The sequence below is a fragment of the Anolis carolinensis genome, unplaced genomic scaffold (assembly GCF_035594765.1).
Source record: "Anolis carolinensis isolate JA03-04 unplaced genomic scaffold, rAnoCar3.1.pri scaffold_11, whole genome shotgun sequence".
In the NCBI taxonomy this organism is placed as follows: Eukaryota; Metazoa; Chordata; class Lepidosauria; order Squamata; family Dactyloidae; genus Anolis; species Anolis carolinensis.
The window spans coordinates 15,198,331-15,221,024 of NW_026943822.1; the positions used below are offsets into that span (position 1 = coordinate 15,198,331).

The following is a 22,694-nucleotide window of genomic DNA, read 5'->3' on the forward strand; positions in this document are numbered from 1 at the left end:
GCTTCGTTCTGTGCAACATTAGCAGTTCAAGAACTGTGGGCGTCAATCCAATCAGCCTTAAGGGCACTTCATTACGGGTTGGATGGGAGTTACAGTTTATATGCCAGAATGGGGGTTATTCTGCCCTGAACTTCCGAACCCTGACTGTGCTGTGTCACCAAATGAAGGCAAGAGGACCCGGATGATCGGTCTGTCTCTACATCCATGGTGAGTGATCTAATCTAATCTAATGTAATCTAATGTAAGGATACATCCTGTTGACAGTGGGTTCACAAATGTAAAGGGAATATGCTGCCTCAATCACCTTCTTCTCCTTCTTGGTACGAGAAGATAAGACTTCCTATAGGCTGTCATTAGGCAAACACTAATATAGGAATACCATTAAATCATGAGATTGTCCATCCCTATCATAGAATATCAGTTAGAAAAAATTACATGGGCGATCCAGTCCAAACTTCTGCTATGGCACAATCAAAGCACCCCCAACAAATGGCCATTCGGCTTCTGTTTAAAAGCCTCCAAATAAGGAGCCTCTCCCAGACTCCGAGGCAGACTCCGAGGGACTCTTAATGTTTTGCGTCTCATAGACTTAGCATGGGGATTTGGTTAACCAGTTAAAATTCATGAGTAAACCAGGTTTTTTTTAATAACCTGAAAAATTTCAGGGGGGGGTTGAACCCCTAAAACCGCCCCCTCGCTACAGGCCTGATATAGGGCAAACATTCAATGCCCATAAACACATTGAACAGAGACAACAGACAGACAGACGCAGAGGCAATTTAACCTTCTCCTGAGGGGATGTTCGATTCTGGCCACAGGGGGAAGCAGCTGCTTCATCATCCACTCTGATGGCACTTCCTCACTTCCTCATTCCAACGTTGTAAATTAGTTAAACTTGCCTCCCCACTTTTATAAGTGGTACCTTATTTCCTACTTGATAGATGCAACTATCTTTTGGGTTGCTAGGTCAGCAACGAGCAGGGGCTATATTTTATTTTTAATTGACGGGTGCTCACCCGGCTGGCCTCGAACTCATGACCTCATGGTCAGAGTGATTTATTGCAGCAGCTATTTACCAGCCTGCGCCACAGCCCGGCCCCTTCTTCCGAAGGTTCAGGTAGAATCTCCTTTCCTGTCATTTCAACCCATTGCTCTGAGTCAGTGTCTCTAGGGCAGCAGAAAACAAGCCTGCTCCCTCTTCCTGATGAGATCCTTTCACATATTTAAACATGGTAGTCATCCTTGTCTTCCACGGGCTAAACAGGCCCAATACTTAAAGCTGCTCCTCAGAGGGATTCATGGTACAGTAGAATCACACTTATCCAAGCTATACAGGCCGGCAGAAGCTTGGATAAGCGAATATCTTGGATAATAAGGAGGGATTAAGGAAAAGCCTATTAAACATCAAATTAGGTTATGATTTTACAAATGAAGCACCAAAACATCATGTTATACAACAAATTTGACAGAAAATGTAGTTCAGTACACAGTAATGTTATGTTGTAATTACTGTACTTACAAATTTAGCACCAAAATATCACAATATATTGAAAACATTGACTACAAAAATGGCTTGGATAATCTAGAAGCTTGGATAAGCGAGGCTTGGATAAGTGAGACTCTACTGTATTATTATTATTTACTTTTATTCCACTTTTCTCCCACAAATGGGACTCAAAGCAGCATACATAACACCACAACAGATACATAATACATAACCTCTCACCCCGCAACCCAACATATAAACAATAAACACAGTTTGTTTTCAGACCGTTGATCATTTTAGTTGCCCTCCTCTGGACACCTTCTAGCTTAGTCAACATCTCTCTCAAATTGTGGTGCCCAGAACTGAACACAGGATTCCAAGTGAGGTCTGATCAAAACAGAAGAGCATCACCAAAACTTCCCTTGATGTAGACACTATACTGCTACTAGCCTGAAAAAGGAGGTCTTTAGGGACTATTTTGATTCTTTACAATAGTAAGTATGGATCCGCAGCAGTAATAAGACTACCTGCGTATTATATTACTTGAAACTAAGGCAAACCCATCATAGGGATTTCTTAGCATGCTTTTGTTACAAGTGGGCTTCCCAATGGCACACAAACCATCACAGTGACTGTATGATATTATACACTTACTATCTTGTAACTACTGAACAAGATGCCAGTCATTTTTTCCTACTGTGGGCTCTGCAGTCTATGCACTATAAAATAATATATAGACTGCAGGGCTTTTAAATAATCATATGAAGTGCACGGCTCTGAAAATGTTGATGTTTTAAAAAATGTTAATTGGAAATTGTTCCCTTATCTGTAACAATACACATTTCTTAGAATAGCACAATTACAACCTTCAGAAGGGGAACTTTTCTTTCACAGTGACAGAGTTGCTAACCTGACGTATAACAACACCATCATTATAATATGACTGAAGCAATTTACAGCTTAATTTAGATCCTAACACGTTTCCCACTGGCACTGAATATTTCACCCTGTTTTTTTGTATGACAGAGACACACCAAAATATTGTTCTAATCATATATTTTTTTGTAAGCAGCAACATCACCAGAATGAAGTCATCCTGGATGGTCAAGACCAAATTCCTATACAATGAAACAGCAGAACTAAGCTTCACTATGTTTAAGAAAAGAGGCTCCATGGTGGCATCTTTGCTGCTCATTAAAAAGGAAAACATTTCTATTTAGAGGCAATGGGCTCAGTTTTGTTTCAGGCGACACTCCCACAGCAGTCAGTTGGAAAATTGCCTGATGTTATATACTTTCGGCTAGGATTAAGGATGAAATCCAAGGACAGAAACTCTTTAGCATTCTGAACAGTTTTCTAGTCAATTAAATTTTTTAAAATCCTGTAATTCAAACCTCATCTGATAAGAACCAAGCGCAATGGGTCATGATGGAAATTTTGATTTTATTCCACTGACACAGGAAATGTTTTATTCTTTTCCCGCAGAACCCCTGGCATTTCTTATCAGTTTGTACATAAACGAGAAGAAGAAAAGCAAGTTGTCATATTGTCCCTCGTATTTTTCCTTTAAGAACTCCTTGTGATAGTCTACTAAAAAGTAATAGATGGCTTCAATGGTAGACAAGTAGGTATCGGGCTTTCCTTTTTGGTGACGCCAAAAGCAGGTTTTCCTTGATTTTAGTTCAATCTGTAGCAATCCTGCAGAAAAGGAGGAAACATAAGGCAACATGAGAAGCAGGTGACAGTAAAAAATAATAGGGAAATAATAACTTTCTTTCAACATCTCACACAGAAGGTGATGATGGAGAATTCTGGGGTGAGTTCATTTATGTATAAGTCATCTTTTGCTCCAAAACTGGTATTTCAAACACTAGTCATTTGTTATTGTTGCATGCCTTCAACTGACTTAAGGCAGCCCTAGTACAAATCATCACATGGTTTCCTTGGCACCTAGAATGGGGGTTGAAATCTTATTATGGTCTTGATTTTGATCCCCTTAGAACAGAAGGGCCAAACTTATTTTCACTCAAGGCCACATCAGCCTTCATGGTTGAAACCATGGATGGAGAGTCTGTAGATACAGAGGGCCAACTATCATTTTTTAAACATTGTGACTGTTGCTCTTTAGTTTTTACTCAATATGGGTACTCAATTGATATTGAACAACTCCCACACTTTTGAATATCCACCAAGTGGACTGAGAATAATGGGAACTGCAGCACAACAGCACATGTGGCTCTGAAGTTGGGGAAAGGTTAAAGGAGATTTTAAAAGCAGGCATCAACCTATCCACAAGCCTTATCTCTAAATGCAAACTCCACTCTCCTGACTAAACAGAGTAAACTGTATCTTCCAGCTGTTACTGCATCACAACTCCTATCGATTCTAGTCATGATGTCTAATGATGAGGAATACAGGAGTTGTAGTCCAGTATCTGCAGGGCCACATTTGTTTATTACTGTCTAGACCACAGGTCATTCACATTCACACAAATATATACAATATGTAAAAAAGCAACAATATAAAACAATATAAAAGAAAAATAAATAATAAACGAACAAAATAAAAGGACAATAAAAAGGTACTGCATGAAACAATTGCCATACAGTTCTTGGCTATGAAAATTCAATACTATTAAGATATGATAAAATGAAAGGTGAAATTATTTAACTAAGAGGGTCCCATAAAATGATTTGGTGTGCTGAATTCTGCCTGTGGCCCTTGAGTTTGACATGTACTCCATTTGGTGACTATCTGATCACCTATACAGATGTATATTGTATAACAGACCTGTTGCAGTGTAGATTTTAACATACCTTGGAGTCGCTCATCTGTGACAATTTTGTTTGTCTGATTCCAGGTACTGTCAATAAATATAATTTTCTTCAATGGCGTATTTTTACTCCCGCTGTGCACCTGTTGTTCACTCACGCTGCCATCCTCACCTGACTCTAATCTGGCACTCTTGAGGGCTGGTGCCATTGCTGAGTCTCCATCCTTATCGCTACTGACATTCTTCTCACATTTGCTTTGCAAAGACAGAGGAATGTCATTTACTAAAATGGAATTAGGACCAGGAAATATCAGAGCAATCTAAAAGGAAACCAAGATAGAATTTCTTAAGCTGGGTTACCATTTTAAAATACACTGCTACACCAGGCAATTGGAAGCGTAGTAGTTACAAACATTATTCATTATTAAGATGATTATACCCCACATGCTCTTGAAAAGAGATGTTCAGGGTGGGTGACATCTTTCAACAAGAATATGAGCTTTAAGGCAGGAGTCCAAATTCAATTATTGTCCTTTCAGCCCCTCAGGATAAGAGTGATAATATTGATTTCTGTTTTTATAAAGCCATAGAAATATATATATATATGCAATGGTTTAAACACTTAACAGTTGTTCTTACTTCATGTCTCATTTCTTCATAGTCTGGGATGCAAGGATATGTGTAAATCATAACATCTTCAGGTGCCAGGAGCTTGGCATGCACCGCTGTACTTTTGCCATCCGTTTCATTGGGATGCTTAATGATGTCGATTTTCAAAGGAAGCTGAAACCAAGAGCACAGGACATAGCACTCTTCAGTCCAATCATAGGAATAGCTTCCTTGACATTTTGGCTTCAGTAACAAGTATGAGATAGTCATTGAAAAAGTAAAGCATAATGTGCTATAGAAGGATGTTTTTGCAGTTTAATCAACTTTGCCCATGTTTTTATGATAGAACCAATTAGGAAATTACATTTATAACCCAGAAAAAAATCATGTTACATAGGGCCCTTCCACACAGCCATATAACCCAGAATATCAAGGCAGATAATCTACAATATCTGCTTTGAACTGAGTTATATGAGTCCACACTGCCACATATTACTCTCTTTTAAAAAACAGCTTTAAGGTCTTTTATGCTCAAGCATACAGTGAGGGGGAGATATAGAATTTGTAGTACGGACAAAATGGAATGGAATTGGTATGACACTCTTCTAGGCTGGCTTTTAAACTGTTATAATCTGATGTCATTAATTATTTAATTTTAACTTCATGTCGTATAAGGTTTGGTATTGTAATTTAATTGTTGCGATTTTATGGTTAAATTTTTACGGTTACTGTTTTTTTTTATATTGGCATCAAATGTTTGCCTTTGTTTGTTGGAAACCATCCTGAGTCTTCATGGGGAGACAGGGCGGGAAATAAATAAAATTATTCCAGTTCAAAGCAGATACTGTGGGATCTTCTGCCTTGATATTCTGGTTATATGGCTATGTGGAAAAGCCCTAAATCCACACTGCCATATATTTCAGTTCAAAGCAGCTGAATAAAATCCCACATTATCTGCTTTGAACTGGAATATATGGCAGTGTTGACTCAGATAACCCGTTTCAAAGCAGGTATTGTAGGATTTTCTGCCTTGATATTCTGGATTATATGGCTGTGTGAAAGGACCCTTAGAATTATTTGCTATGAATGAAACATGTCAATATCCTGTTTCCCTGAAAATAAGACAGGGTCTTATATTAATTTTTGTTTCAAAAAATTCATTAGAGTCTACGTATAGCTGCCTAGACACTATTTAAATTGACTTTTTAATGAACCCTAATATAATATATTGTATGTATATATACTTATAAACCGCCCTGAGTCCCCTTTGGGGTGGGAAGGGTGGGATATAAATGTCGCGAATAAATAAATAAATAAATAAACGGTGACTAGGGCTTATTATTTGAAGTAGGGCTTATATTTTGAGCATCCTCAAAAATCCTGAAAAATCATGCTAGGGCTTATTTTCAAGGTAGGACTTTTTGGGGAAACAGGGTAACCGATATACTGTGCCTTTAAGCCACACTCTCTGGTTGTTACACCTGCAATGTATTTAAACTACTCATGGTATGGGATAAAATGCCTGTGCAGCCAAAGTCTTAATACAGTAGAGTCTCATGTATCCAAGCCTCGCTTATCCAAGTTTCTGGATTATCCAAGCCATTTTTGCAGTCAATGTTTTCAATATATATGATATTTTGGTGCTAAATTTGTAAATATAGTAATTACAATATAACATTACTGCGTAGTGAACTACGTTTTCTGTCAAATTTGTTGTGTAACATGATGTTTTGGTGTTTAATTTGTAAAATAATAACCTAATTTGATGTTTAATAGGCATTTCCTTAATCTCTCCTTCTTATCCAAGATAATTCGCTTATCCAAGGTTCTGCCAACCTGTTTAGCTTGGATAAGTGAGATTCTACTGTAGTAGCCTTCCTGGTGCTTGAATAAACACCTTTACTACAAGACTCTGCTGGCTGGTAAGTTTGTTATTTATGAAGAATACTATTGTAACAGTGGTTCCTAACCTTTGGCTCTCCAGATGGACTTCAGCTCCCATACTTCCTAACAATTGGTAAACTGGCTGGGATTTCTGGGAGCTGAAGTCCAAAACACCTGGAGGCCCAAAGGTTGGGAACCACTGGTTAATGATAATAGTAATAAAATATATCGAGCACTAACCTTCACAACAGGAATGTCTCTGGTGGGGACCGTTTCGACAGGAACGTAACAGGTGTAGCAATAGAACATCCTCGAACCATGGCACCTTGGGCATTTTGATCTCCCTTGCTTTTGGGCACTTTCGAGGATGGTTTGAGATGCCAAGAGCAAGTTGTCCATTGGGGTTTCTTCCTTTGCAGTTTCCTGGCTTGTCATCAGGCATTCGGAACTTCTCTCGACTCCTTGACTCTTGTTGTCGTCTTCTTTCAAAGTCACAGGCGGCATTAAGGACATTTTTAGGTTTCAATATAATAGGCCTCGATCTGGGGAGGAAAGGGGCACAACAGCATTAAAAATAAGAATAATTCAAAAGGTTTTTAGAAGGAAAGTCTATTTCAACGTGGGGGTTTCAAATTTGACTATTATACACTTTAATTTTCACCACTCGTTTATGTTAAAAAAAAAAAGTCATGATGAAGAAAAAAAGAACTAGAGTTCACATCTGCTGGTGGCTAGGAGTAAGAACATGATTCACTACTAGCCTTAATGAAATATAGACTTATCATAAATGCACGTTATATTATTCTTCTATATCTCTCTGTTAACCAAATCCTGACTATTAGTATTACTGCTACTATTATTATTATTATTACTATTATACTTTTCAACTGTTGTACTGGAACAACAATGATTGTTTATAACAGTTTTTGGCAGTTCTTTGTTAGAACATTATCAATGTCAGCTGCTTCTAATCTAGTGATTCTACTCAAAGTGTCTAATCCTTTTTTGCTTTTTGGTGTGTTTCTTTACCAAGTACTTTTGCATTCTTATATTGCCATTTGTTCAGATTTTTGTGTATGTATATGTATGTGTGTATGTGTGTGTGTGTATATATATGTATATACAGCCACTGGATGACCAGCCTCATTATAATTATAATTCTATTCTGAATGTTATTAGGTTCCTTTCACTGGGATATTTTAATATAATGATTTTATCTTATATTGCTGCTATAGTCCCCCCACCTTTGAAGTTGACTGAATTGTATTGGTGGTTGTTTGATATTATAGTAGAGTCTCACTTATCCAAGCCTCGCTTATCCAAGTTTCTGGATTATCCAAATCATTTTTGTAGTCAATGTTTTCAATATATCATGATATTTTGGCGCTAAATTCATAAATACAGTAATTACAACATAACATTATTGCGTATTGAACTACTTTTTCTGTCAAATTTGTTGTATAACATGATGTTTTGGTGCTTAATTTGTAAAATCATAACCTAATTTGATGTTTAATAGGCTTTTCCTTAATCCCTCCTTATTATCCAAGATATTCGCTTATCCAAGCTTCTGCTGGCCCGTTTAGCTTGGATAAGTGAGACTCTACTGTATTACTATTGATATTATTACTGTTGTTTAAATCTCTGTTTTAACTTGTTTTATCATCTTCTTGTGTTTTAAACTGTGTGTATTGTTAATGTATTTGCGCTGTTACTTTTGTAACATTGTGAGCCACCCCGAGTCCCCACGGGGAGATGGTGGCGGGGTATAAATAGTTTTATTATAATTATTATTATTATTATATATGTGTGTGTATATGTGTGTGTGTATATATATATACAGTAGAGTCTCACTTATCCAACATAAATGGGCCGGCAGAACGTTGGATAAGTGAATATGTTGGATAATAAGGAGGGATTAAGGAAAAGCCTATCACACATCAAATTAGGTTATGATTTTACAAATTAAGCACCAAAACATCATGTTTAACAACAAATTTGACAGAAAAAGTAGTTCAATACACAGTAATGTTAAGTACCCTGTTTCCCCTAAAATAAGACATCCCCAGAAAATAAGACCTAGTAGAGGTTTTGCTGAATTGCTAAATATAAGGCCTCCCCCGAAAGTAAGACCTAGCACCATTTGTGTTTGGAAGCATGCCCGCCGAACAGAACACCAGAGCATGCAGGTTTGGTAAATGTACATACCATAGATTTTTGTACATGGAAATAATGGTAGAAACAGGAAATTCTTGATAGGATTCACAATTTGTCTGGTTATGCTGGTTTGTGATGACAATTACTGTACAGGATATAATAAATGTTCATTTTTTGGTTCATCAATAAATGTGAATTCTTCTTCATGGAAAAGTAAGACATCCCCTGAAAATAAGACCTAGAGCATCTTTGGGAACAAAAATTAATATAAGACACTGTCTTATTTTCGGGGAAACACGGTAGTAATTACTGTATTTACGAATTTAGTACCCAAATATCACGATGTATTGAAAACATTGACTACAAAAATGTGTTGGATTATCCAGAACGTTGGATAAGCGAGTGTTGGATAAGTGAGACTCTACTGTATATATATGTATGTATGTGTGTGTGTGTATATATACCGTGTTTCCCCGAAAATAAGACAGTGTCTTATATTATTTTTTACTCCCAAAGATGCACTAGGTCTTATTTTTAGGGGATGTCTTATTTTTCCATGAAGAAGAATTCACATTTATTGTTGAACAAAAAATGAACATTTATTCTATACTGTACAGTAGTTGTCATTACAAACCAACATAACCAAACCAGACAAACTCTGACTTCTGTCAAGAATTTCTTGTTACTACCATTATTTCCATATACAACTGGTATGTACATTTACCAATCGTGCATTCTATGGTGTTTTGTTTGGTGGGCGCCGGGCATACTTCCAAACAAAAACTTTGCTAGGTCTTACTTTCGGGGGAGGCCTTATATTTAGCAATTCAGCAAAACCTCTACTAGGTCTTATTTTTTGGGGATGTCTTATTTTAGGGGAAACAGGGTATATATGGACACTTTAGCTTTGTTTTGGTTTTTTTTCCTCTCTCTCTCCCTTTTTGATCCTTTTTTTAATCGCAGTTTTCCTACTTTCTATACCAGGGGTCCCCAAACTAAGGCCCGGGGGCCGGATGCGGCCCTCCAAGGTCATTTACCTGGCCCCCGCCCTCAGTTTTATAATATAATATTTTTATATCAGTTTTAATAATATAATATATTGTATATACATATAATATTGATAATAATCTTATGTTATACAATATAATACTAATAGTAATACCATATAATAATATTAATTATATGCTATATATTACATATTATATAATAGTATTGTGGTATAGTTCAGTATAGTAATATATAATGCTAATATTGTGTTATGCTAATAATATAATATATTATATGTACATACAGCTGCTCTGAGTCCCCTTCGGGGTGAGAAGGGTGGGATATAAATGTAGTAAATAAATGCAGTAAATAAATAATTAATTTTAGACTTAGGCTCGGCCAAAGTCTGACATGACTTGAAGGCACACAACAACAACAACAATCCTAATTAACTTGACTATCTCATTGGCCAGTAGCAGGCCCACACTTTCTATTGAAATCCTAATAGGTTTATGTTGGTTAAAATTGTTTTCATTTTAAAATATTGTATTGTTCTTTCATTGTTGTTGTTGTTGTTGTTGCACTACAAATAAGACATGTGCAGTATGCATAGGAATTTGTTTGTATTTTTTTCTTCAAATGATAATTCGGCCCCTCAACAGTCTGAAGGATTGTGGACCGGCCCTCTGCTTAAAAAGTTTGGGGACCCCTGTTCTATACAATCAAATGTTCTCACTCTTTTGATGTTAATTTACTCTATCTTATAAGGTAAAAGTTCAATAAAAATATATTTTAAAAAAAGATTGCAAAAAAAAAAAAAGAATAATTCAAATAAGTTGGAACTAGACCAGGCCTGGACCAACTTGGGCCTTCTCTCCAGGTGTTTTGGACTCCAACTCCCACCATTCCTAACAGCCTCAGGCCCCTTCCTTTTCCCCCTCAGCCGCTTAAGCGGCTGAGGGGGAAAAGGAAAGGGCCTGAGGCTGTTAGGAATGGTGGGAGTTGGAGTCCAAAACACTTGAGAGTGGGCCCAAATTGGCCCAAGCCTGCTTTACAGGCGTTTTTTGCCCATAAGAGAAAACAAAATCAACCTATTCTCACCGTTTGGGGTTAATCACAAATGTTTTTTTCCCTCGTCGTCTTGTCTTCACCAGTATTGAATCGATGCTAGGCCGGAACGCAAGTGTTGCGGCTCACGGGGCAGGCCGGAAGTTTCAAAGCGGAGGACTCAGTGGGCGGGGTCTTGGCCGAGGACTCCGTTGCTAGGGCTCCTTAGCAACGCAAAGAGAGGCCTGCGTTGAGCTCAAGATGGAGAAGGGAATGAGGCGCTGAAGGGCCCCAGAAGGCCATGGCTCCCACGCTGTGCAAGGTAGAAAGAGGACTTTGACATCACTATAATCATATAAATTATAAAATATATATATATAGTCAACAGACAAGCACTAAAGAAGGCCACTCAGTTTAAAGACCCAAGGTTTCCAAAGATGGCGACACAACAACAGCAATAATAATAATAGTTATTATACCTCACAACTTCTAAGGATGCCTGCCATAGATGTGGGTGAAACGTCAGGAGAGAATGCTTCTGGAACATGGCCATACAATAATTATTATACACTATTATAATGGTATATTTATATTACATGTAATATTGCTAATAATATTACAGTATAGTGTTATAGTACAATATCTATATATATAAAAGGGTAATGAAATTTCGGCCTAGGACAAAACAACAAAACGACACATCCCAGAAATACTAAACTTGGCAGCACAAGCCCTCATCCATGCCTCTACGTTCATACAACAAAAAGCTCCAGCTACTCCAGAAAACGGCCAGGCTTTGAGACTGCAAGGCTATTCACTGCTATTCCACCTGGCCAACAAAGGATTCCCATAAGCCACAGCAACGCGTGGCCGGGCAAAGCTAGTAGTAATATATAATGCTTATATTGTTCTATAAAGGAAAAAGGTAAAGGTTTCCCCTGACGTTAAGTCCAGTCGTGATCGACTCTGGGGGTTGGTGCTCATTTCCATTTCTAAGCCAAAGAGCCAGCGTTGTCCGTAGACACCTCCAAGGTCATGTGGCCATTGGCATGACTGCATGGAGCGCCGTTACCTTCCCGCTGGAGCAGTACCTATTAATCTACCCACATTTGCATGTTTTCGAACTGCTAGGTTGGCAGGAGCTGGAGCTAACAGCGGGCGCTCAAGCCACTCCCAGGATTTGAACCTGGGACCTTTCAGTCTGCAAGTTCAGCAGCTCAGCGCTTTAACACACTTCACCACCGGGGCTCCATATTGTGCTATACGAGTAATATAATATATTGTATGTACAGTAGAGTCTCACTTATCCAACATAAACGGGCCGGCAGAATGTTGGATAAGCAAATACGTTGGATAATAAGGAGGGATTAAGGAAAAGCCTATTACACATCAAATTAGGTTATGATTTTACAAATTAAGCACCAAAACATCATGTTATACAACAAATTTGACAGAAAAAGTAGTTCAATACCCAGTAATGCTATGTAGTAATTACTGTATTTATGAATTTAGCACCAAAATATCACAATATATTGAAAACATTGACTACAAAAATGCGTTGGATAATCCAGAACGTTGGATACGTGAGTCTCTACTGTACTTATGACTTGTGAGGCACCCTGAGTCCCCTTTGGTGTGAGAAGTGCGGGATATAAATGTTGCTAATAATAATAATACAGTCTGGAAAACACAACACAACAACAATAATAATAACTTTATTTTTGTATCCCACCTCCATCTCCTCGAAGGCACTCGGGGCGGCTCACATGAGGACAAGCCCGATCAACACAGTTAAAGTATAGCATAGGATTCATAATAACATCATAATAAAACTAAATAGGCAACACATAGAATAACACAGTAAAAAACACCATCGAGCCAACCACCAATGGCCTGAATAATAATTCGTTCTGAAGACGAGCAGGACTAATGCAATGTTGGAGATTTCAGGACAACGTGGACAAAGGCCAAAGGAAAGATGGATGGACACCATCAACAAAAATATGCGTGCTATCCACAGAGACCTGAAAAAACAACAGTCACAATGCTATCTCCTCCATTGTGAAAATAGCTTGGAAAAAGATATATATATGTGTGTGTGTGTGTGTGTATAATATTATAGTTTATATATATTACATCTTATATATATAATATTATTAAATGCTAATCAGTCATTAAATGCTAATCAAGCTGGATCCCTGCCATAGATGTGTGTGAAATGTCAGGAGAGAATAGTTCTGGAACTCACAGCAACCCAGTGATTCTGGTCATTAAAGCCTTTGACAACACAGAATATATATTATTTGTAATATTAAATATATATACTGTAATATTAAATAGGAATATTGTTATAATCTAGTATGGTATATATAAACATATATAATATAGTAAATAATATAATATTCCACATCCAAACTAAAGCTATAACATATCTATATATGTATTCCACATCCAATTTATGTATATATGTATTCCACATTACTTAGGATCAGGTTTCATTGAACTCAGTTGGATTCACTTCTGAGAAAGTATGCAAAAATGGCCTAAGTCCCATCTGCACTGTTCAAGAAACATAATATAAAGCTGCTAAAATAAACCCCCAAGCAATTCAGTGTTTAAGAACATAGCTTGCTTTTACTATTTGTTGTATTTTAAAATAAAAATTATTACATTGCAGGTGACGTTTGGGTTAGCTTTAATGAATTTCATAAAACAGTGCTTCCGATATGGCCTTGGAAACTGTTGAAACTCTTATGCTACTGAAGTGGTTTTGTTCCTATTTGTTATACAACTTTTGAGATATCATTTCATTATTTCCTTTTGGCCTATATATAAAAAAGGAAAATCTTGGAAATCGTTACTTGTAATTTTGTTGGCTTGTAAACTGTCATTTTTCCAACCCAAACTATTGAACAACACTGTTAAATCTAATCTCACAACTATAAGTGTTATTATTTCTGTTACACTTTTAGAATGTATATATTTTTAGTTTGGATGTGGAAGAAGCAGGACAAAAACGTTTTTTAAAAGTTGTGTCAGTTCTGCCAAATGTTGATATTCAAGCAAAGAAGATTTTTCTCTATTTGGAAACAAGTTGTTTGCTTCTTTGGCATGAAAGAGAGTTGTTGTTTTTCCAGCTCAAGAAACATAATATCAAGCTACTAAAATAAACCCCCCAAACTTTTGTCCTCAGATGCAGTGGAATTATTGTGCTCAGACCAAGAAATAATCGCAAAATATGTGAGCAAAAGATTTGCATTGCAGAACTTGAAAACAATATTGCCGAGGTTTTTCTTTTTTGTTTCCCAAAGAGAAACAACATAGAAGTGTTCTGTGATATATATTTATAGTAGTTATTGCATTGGTATGTTCAGAATGTCTGGGCAAAATGTGTTTATATTCTGCCTCGATGGTATGACATGGCTGGAATTTAAGAAACAATATTTCAGTATTGGCTTTATTCTCTTGTTTTTAAAAAATTGTTGGCAGAGTAGGACACTCAAGAAAAAAAAACAGGTGAATATATTGTCCAGAAATTGAAATTTGTTACATCACTAAATTTTATTCATTTCATTATTTTATGATCAAAAATGCTCATTGCCTGTTCACATTTAATAGAAAACACATTGTCCTGATTAAAAATAAATCTCAGTTTTTGAAGGGGAAAAACTGTATGAATTACACATATACATTTCCTCATGTTGATTTGTAAATATAGTGTAATTCACTTTATTAATCACAATTAAAAATCCTTTGTCCTCACAGATACAAGGATAGTGGATAAATTTTAATAAAACAACACTCAGAAAACAGGAATTCTAGACAAGAAACAATCAGGGCCAGCTAATCACTTAACAACAAAGGATTCCCCCAGGCAGGAAACAGACAGGCTTTGAAGCTGCAAGGTCATTCAGTGCTCATCAAGGTGGTCAATTGCAACATTCACACTTGCCTCCAACAGACAAGACTTCTTTGTCCTACCCTGGACATTCCACAGATATATAAACCCCACTTGCCTGGTTTCCAACACCTCACAACCTCTGAGGATGCTTGCCATAGATGTGGGCAAAACGTCAGGAGAGAATGTTTCTGGAACATGGCCATACAGCCCTGAAAACCCACAGCCACCCAGTGATTCCGGCCCTGAAAGCTTTCGACAACACATATGTGATCATTTCTGATACTTCTGTTTTATGTATATAAATTACTGTAGAAACTACAGGTTTGCTTTAGTGAATGCATTTCATTGCCTTTAATTTTTAATTTTTAGAGAGCTGTTGTCCCCTAAGACATAAATATCTTTCTGTGTTTATAGAAAGGGCCACAGCCAGCCCGTACATATGAAGAATTTTTACTCTCTAATAACTTGGTACGTACAATTTTTATTGTTATGTTTGTGTGTGAGAGACAGAGGCCCCATCTACACTGCTATATAATGCAGTTTCTGATCCCAGATTATCTGCTCTGATTATATAGCAGTGTAGAACCTGTTCCACTTTCTGAATCCAGATCATCTGCTTTGAGCTGGATTAAAGGGCAGTGTAGACTCATATAATACAATTGAAACAAATAATCTGGGATCCGATACTGGATTATATGGCAGTGTAGGTCTAGCCTCATTGACTGATGTTTGTGCACACCAGGGAACTGGAGAGGAGAAAGTGTTGAACAAGGACCTTATGAGTGTAAAACCCAGAGAAACATGCTTGAATGGGGATTTCATTTCAGACCCTTTGGCCACTGGAATGTAAGAACAACACAGAATTGGAATACACTCTATAAAAAGGCATTTCGTGGTTATTCTACATTTTTCACAAGCAAGTTTTGGAAGCAGTTGAGAACCCAGCGTCCTTTATTTTGGAACTTAAGAATAAATGACCTTTGATTTAGATCTTAAGGATAATGAAACAACTGAGTGCTGAGAACAGGGGCCCCATCAACTCCGCATATAATGCAGTTTGAAATGCATTATATGGTCAGTGTAGTTTCACTTAATTGAACTGGATTATGTAAGTCTACACTGCCATATAATCCATTATAATAGCAGTGTAGATGGGTCCTGAGATTCATGTGCCTCTCAAGTGTAAAGATGGTCTCAGCATGACCATTAATAAAGCCCGGGCTGTGGCGCAAGCTGGAGAACAAGCCAGCTGCAACCAGCTGCAATGAATCACTCTGACCAGGAGGTCATGAGTTCGAGGCCCGCTCGGAGCCTATGTTTGTCTTGTCTTTGTTCTATGTTAAAAGGCATTGAATGTTTGCCTATATGTGTAATGTGATCCGCCCTGAGTCCCCTTCGGGGTGAGAAGGGCGGAATATAAATGCTGTAAATAAATAATAAATAAATAAGATGTTACCCCAAGGGTGCCAGTGGAAGGTTGCGAGAAAGGGCCAGATGTTACTCCAAGAGGTAGAAAAAGATTGTAAGAAAGGGCCAGATGTTACCTAAGAGATCACTAGAAGGTTGTGGGAAAGAGGCAGATGTTACCCCAAGAAGTCAGTAAAAGGCTGCTAGAAATGGCTAGATGTTTCCCAAGAGATCAGCAGAAGGTTGTGAGGAAGGGCTAGAACAGGGGTCCTCAAACTTTTTAAGCAGGGGGCCGGTCCACAATCCTTCAGACTGTTGAGGGGCCAAATTATCATTTGAAAAAGAAATACGAACAAATCCCTATGCACACTGCACTTGTCTTATTTGTAATGCAAAACAACAACAACAATGAAAGAACAATAAAATATTTTAAAATGAAAACAATTTTAACCAACATAAACCTGTCAGGACAATGAGATAGTCAAGTTAATTAGGATTGTTGTTGTTGTTGTTGTTGTTGTGTGCCTTCAAGTCAAGTGGGCGAGCCTAAGTCTAAAATTATTTATTTATTCATTTACTACATTTATTTACTACATTTATATCTCACCCTTCTCACCCTGAAGGGAACTCAGAGCAGCTGTATGTACATACAAAATATTATATTATTAGCATAGCACAATATTAGCATTATATATTACTATATTGAACTATACCACTATACTGTAATATTATATGTAATATATAACATGTAATTAATATTATTATATGGTATTATTATTAGTATTACATTGTATAACATGATAATATTACCATTATCATATGTATATTTAATATATTATATTATTAAAACTGATATAAAAATATATTATAAATGAAGGCGGGGGCCAGGTAAATGACCTTGGAGGGCCGCATCCGGCCCCCGGGCCTTAGTTTGGGGACCCCTGGGCTAGAAGGTACCCCAAGAGATCAGCAGGAGGTTGCAAGAAAGGACCAGATGTTACTCCAAGAGGTCAGTAGAAGGTTGTGAGAAAGGACCAGATGAAGGTTGTGAGAAAGGGCCATAATGTACCCTAAGAGGTCAGCAAGAGGTTGCGGGAAAGGATCACATGTTACCCAAGAGGTCATTGGAGGGTTGCGATGGAGACCTAAATAAGCCAGGTGGGCTCACTCCCATTGTTTTTACTAATAAATACCATTACAAAATGCCAACCCAGGCAACGATGGCTATCTAAGCTAGTATATAATAAAAATGGAAAAATATGTTATGTTTGCTTATCATGATGGACCTGGACCACACTTGCCACACAGGCCCATTATGAATGAATATAATGAACATAGTACACTGGTAGGGTTTTGGGGTGTGGGAGCTAATAGAGAATGATGGAAGTTGTAGCCCCAGACATTTGGCAAGCCCCATAAATCCTGTCCATGATGGATCAGGACCAAACTTTGTATAGAGACCCATCATGATTCAACCTAAACTGGTACATAATAAAAATATAAATTGGTATATAATAAAAATATGTATGTGTCTGTGTGTCTATTTATGCATGTATAACTAACCTCATTTTTCTACAATGATTATTGCAGGACGATTGGCCAAGATTTCCCTACATGCAGGACCTGGACACCCACCCTTTATTTACTCAGTTAAAGAATGACTATCCGTTGAACACCCTCACTAAACACCTTCGTGACCATGTTCCACTGGTCACTGACACCATTTCCAACTTAGAAAAAAAGGTTCATGAATGCAAAATAAAAGTACACGAACATGCTAAACACATATTTAACCTAGAATCTGAAATAGATAACCAAGGGCTAGACACAGGTAATTTTATTTCTTAGTAGTTAGTCCAATTGTTAGAATATAAACTTATTTTATAGCTTCTTTTAGTTGTCCTCATCTTTGTTGTCCTCATCCATCTGGCATGTAATCATTTTTAAATGATTACATGCAAAATGGAACACATTGTAGCATATACTTTATGCATTCTTCGAATCTTGCTTGTATCACTTGGGTACTACATTTCGTATGTTTATTACATGTGTTGCTACAAAGATGCTATTTAGTATCTCATTATTCCAAAGGTTTGGATATTCCCTAAAGTATCTGGTAGAAGCCCTCTAAGTAATGAAAGCTGATAGTTATAGAAAGATTATAAAACTAATTTCCTCATATAAATACGAGTGTTTAAATTCAGCGTTGTCTCTGAGATATATTTAGACAAGATTTAATACCAGGGCAGTAATAAGCTATAAGGAGTTCTGCGTCCACTTAGTTATATTGGCTAATATGACTGAGATTCTAAGAAAGGTTTCTGCTATTTCTGAGTTTTTGCAGCTTATAATATATTTGGCAGCTTTGTAAGAACAAACCAGATGTGTCCTACTTGATATAGTTGAGGGTGATCAGAAAATGAGGCTTAAAGATGTGGTCTGGCTCATACTGAGAGGCAAATATTTTTAATGGCCATGGTAGATTGAAAAAGCAGGTTTTTGACTCATCTAAAAATTATATCTATGAAAATACCTGTAATTGTATATGGTAATTTTTAAGAAGTTATTTATTCAAGGAGCAGTTTTTTATTACCATCATTCCTTAAAATAGTCCTGCCTTCCTTGAATTTTTATAAAGATATTTAGGTTGAAATCATAAGTTTATTTACGAAGAAGTATGTTTCATTGAATTCAGGGGATCGTAACTTCTGAATAAATATGTGCATGATTAATCTTGGTGGTATTGAAAATCATTAACACCATAATTCAAGTGGTTCTGTTAAAAACCTCAGTTAACTTAAGTAGAAGTAAGTCTCTATTATTATTATTTGATACACAACAAGATTAGTACACAGCAAATAATACTACTATGCTGGCTTTTGTACTGGATCACATGTCGGACCCAAGTATCAAGGAATATGTGATGTATCTGCTAATAATGTGCATAGATCCAAGTAGGGTGGCCTTTTGCAGCTGACAGATGGTATTTTTGTCAGTGCTGATTGTTTTCAAGTGTGCCCAGTGTGCCAGTCACCACTGGGACCACCTTGACTGGCTTGTGCTCTTTGAAGTTCGATCTTTAAATCCTCGTATCGAGTAAGCTTTTCAAGTTGCTTCTAGTTGATTCTTCTGTTGCTTGGGATTGAACCATACTTTGTTTTTTTCCACGATCGTGAGGTCAGGAGTATTGTTATTATTAATTAATTATGCCCAACCATCATTTGAGTATCATTGTGGCTACTAGTGCACAGCTAACCAATGACCACATTTCAGTAGTTCAAGTTCCAGTAAAACAAGTCACAACATTTTTGTTAATTTTTAAATTAACGTATTATAGAGGAATTTTGTTTTCTGAGATTGCAAATTAGAGAAATATTTAAATTCTTAGTGTTCTTTGTTCTTTTGCACACTTCAGGTTCTGAATTACAGGACATGAAGAAGAAGAAGAAAGTTAAGGTAGTACAGTACATTTATTAGCTAATATCCCAAGATGATGATGATGATGATTATTATTATTATTATTATTATTATTATTATTATTATTAACTTTATTTCTATCCTACTTTTTTCCAATATAAGGACTCAAGGCAGCGAATATACAATAATTATACAAAATCCCTTTTGCACAAAAAATATCAACCAATGCATTTCCAACCTTCTTTCTGTGCTAGGTTTCTGACAACAGAATGTTTTCTTACAAAAGGGGAACATTCATAAATTCTGTCCCATTACCAAAATCTTTAAAATAACAACGATCTTTCTGACTCAGGATTTATTTTACCTTACTTCCAACTTACCCTGTTGTATATATAAACATAGAAAATGTGCAACAGAAAAATTATCTTAAAGATATGGGATTAAATACTTTTTTCATTGTAAATTATGAATTATGAATGAATGAGAAGTGTCTCTACTGAGCAATGTTTGTTTTACCTCTGATCATCGCTGATTTTCTCATCATTCGTTGTTATATGCCTGAAATTCACACCTCATTCAGAATTTTGCCATTGCCTTTCTGTTAATCTTAGAGATTGTGACTCTAAAAGTAAAATAATATTTCATATGCCCACACTGGTTAAAAAAAGCACGACAAGATTTGTAAGGCAATAATAATTCCTGATTTAAAGTTGGTTTACAATCCTATGTTTGGGATCAAGGTTCAGGCAGTAGTTGAACAAATACTCATTCACTTTATGGTTTATAACACTATTACACTATCTTTTCAGTTATAACATTTCAACAAATAGTGTGTCATGCTTAATATGCCTTGCTTAATAAAGAGGATCACTTATTTTATCTGCATTTCTCATAACTTTAAAAGGTGTTTGTTTAAAATGTGTTTCAGGTTTCTGCAGATGTCAAAAAAGACTCCCGTTGTAAAACAGTTGAGGTACATTTACAAAATTTGCAACAGCAGTCGATATTTCAGAAGTGTATAACATTCTAATCTGGTGGTGTTTTTACATGATAGAACAATTATTCTGGAATATATTTATTCAGTCTGTTGTTACTCCGCTGCAACTTTTACAAGACAATTCTGAAAACCCTTCAAGTCAGTTAGGAAGGAGTTAGGAATGAATGTGGGGATGCCATACTGCAGGGCTTATAGCCTTGACTATAGTGAAAGAAAGAAATACCGTATTTATTTATTTATTTATTTATTTAGAGGTGATACATCCTATCTAAGGCAGCTATCTTGTTATTTCATTCCTAGTTGCTATTGTCTCTGTGGCTACTTTTGACTATAAATAGCAGCTTTGTAGCCAGAGTATTTTGCGGGGAAAGGGTATTTGTTGCCACTTCTATGCATGCATTTAGAATAAATTAATAATTTGATTCTAAATTCTTCTGGGCACATCGGCTTTTTGAATGAACATATGCTTTGAAAATAAGAAGAAAGATTTAAATTTCATCAAACTTCTTATTATTTTTAGAATTTCAAGTTCCCTGGTTTTCACCTACAGAAACTCACAAAGCTCCCAAACAATCTAGAAGCTGCACAACTCTGGGATTTGGTTCTAAAAGTTCAAACTTTCAAGGTAAGAAAATCTATAGATATAAAATCCAGTAGCTGCTTCACATAAGTTTAGTTTATGGTGCACAATTTATAGGTAAAACTGTTTAAAATCATTTTTTCTAAATGGCCTCTTAAAGTTGATAAACGTTAAATAATATCGTTTAAATACATTTTATAGTACTCACTTCAGAATACTATAAAATGTTTATTAATACACATAAATCTTGTCATCCACTGCTAAGAATCATAAAGCAACCCTCACATTATGTCTAAGACATAATGTCTATATCTTCATTTGGTGAAAGGACTGAGAAAATACCTCCTGAGAAAATCATAAAAATGCATTGAAACCTGAATATTTCCCCATCATCTCTGGAAATATTGCCACAGCCCCATAGGCAGAGACTGAACAGCATGCTTTCATTGGAAATATGCAACTTTCATCGGAAATGCCTAAACCATGTCTAAGGTAAAGTTAAAGGTTTCCCCTGACGTTAAGTCCAGTCGTGTCTGATTCTGCGGGTTGGTGCTCATCTCCATTTCTAAGCTGAAGAGCCAGCATTGTCCGTAGACACCTCTAAGGTCATGTGGCCGGCATGACTGCATGGAGCACTCTTACCTTCCCGCTGGGGCGGTACCTACGGTATTGATCTACTCACATTTGCATGTTTTCAAACTGCTAGGTTGGCAGAAGCTGGAGCTAACAGCGGGCGTTCATTCTGCTCCTTGGATTCGAACCTGCGACTGCATTGTAAATGGGTTTAGCCTATAGAGATTCACATTTAGATTTTTCCCTCTCTCCCAATTGTATTTATTTATTAATATATAATATTTTTGAAGCATCATTTAAATATTTGTCCAAGATTAAAAACTGCATGTTTACAGACTTTATGACATTTCAAATTGTAACAGTGTCGGATTTATTTATATTGGTAATTATTAATTTCCTGTCGTTTGCACAAGGCCAAGTTGTGTCAAGTGTGAAGAGAACCAGATTTTTTAGGGATGTAATAGTTGGAGGCCATTGCGTTTGAGCTTCATTGGCTCCCCTTTTCCTCCAAAGAGCAGCCCTCCTTCTAGATTTCTGCCAGATTTATGGCCCCACATATAGTCTTGTTGAAGCCAGAACTGACTTAAGAGCCTAAACATCCACCCAAAGACTGGCAACGTAACATTAACAACCAAGACCGATGTTTAATCCCATAGAATAAGTGCTACAGTCACAGCACACAAAATGATTGATTACTAATTCTTAAGAAAATGAGTATTGACCCAAGCAATTATCTGGGGTCAGCTTTACAAAGGTTATATGAGGCCGCAGTTGAGGAGCAACAATTATTCTTATAGACCTACAGTACAGAACTTAATGAAGGATAATTTGTCTTCAAAGTTCAGTTCTTGATTTCCCAAGTGTGATGCAGTGAGA

At 36.6% G+C, this 22,694-nt stretch overlaps 2 protein-coding genes across 6 annotated transcripts in view; one reads left to right on the plus strand and one right to left on the minus strand.

The window, feature by feature from the left end:
* Positions 1–2,909: 2,909 nt before the first annotated feature.
* Positions 2,910–11,139, minus strand: dtwd1 (DTW domain containing 1). 2 transcript variants are annotated; one of them, XM_008120869.3, is made up of 5 exons: positions 10,998–11,139; positions 6,993–7,294; positions 4,899–5,042; positions 4,432–4,579; positions 2,910–3,184 (listed from the first exon to the last, which is right to left on the minus strand). In XM_008120869.3, exons 2-5 carry the CDS (start codon positions 7,263–7,265, stop codon positions 2,955–2,957), a joined length of 795 nt encoding a protein of 264 aa, XP_008119076.2. In that variant the 5' UTR covers positions 7,266–7,294; positions 10,998–11,139; the 3' UTR covers positions 2,910–2,954. The 2 variants fall into 2 exon arrangements, with proteins under 2 accessions (XP_008119076.2, XP_003227666.2); XM_003227618.3 differs by having other exon boundaries at positions 4,303–4,579; positions 10,998–11,138.
* Positions 11,129–22,694, plus strand: part of fam227b (family with sequence similarity 227 member B) — an 84,636-nt gene continuing 73,070 nt past the window's right edge. For 3 of the 4 annotated variants that reach the window (XR_010000892.1, XM_062963130.1, XM_062963132.1), the window contains exons 1-6: positions 11,129–11,265; positions 15,259–15,312; positions 17,842–18,082; positions 19,667–19,707; positions 20,597–20,641; positions 21,186–21,290. Coding sequence is in view for 3 of the 4 variants with exons in the window: in XM_062963130.1 (XP_062819200.1) it covers positions 11,245–11,265; positions 15,259–15,312; positions 17,842–18,082; positions 19,667–19,707; positions 20,597–20,641; positions 21,186–21,290 (507 nt within the window). In the remaining variant the exon portion in view is untranslated. Of the gene's footprint in view, positions 11,266–15,213; positions 15,313–17,841; positions 18,083–19,666; positions 19,708–20,596; positions 20,642–21,185; positions 21,291–22,694 lie in introns of all 4 variants that reach the window. The other variant, XM_062963131.1, reaches the window with a different exon arrangement.

Excerpts from the sequence above, each read along its gene's own strand:
- dtwd1 (XM_003227618.3), bottom strand. The coding sequence starts at position 7,265 with ATGTCCTTAATGCCGCCTGTGACTTTGAAAGAAGACGACAACAAGAGT. Across the intron at positions 5,043-6,992 it reads GAGACATTCCTGTTGTGAAG|CTTCCTTTGAAAATCGACAT; the intron begins GTTAGTGCTCGA and ends TCTTGGTTTCAG. Across the intron at positions 3,185-4,302 it reads CACAGATGAGCGACTCCAAG|GATTGCTACAGATTGAACTA; the intron begins GTATGTTAAAAT and ends CCTTTTCTGCAG.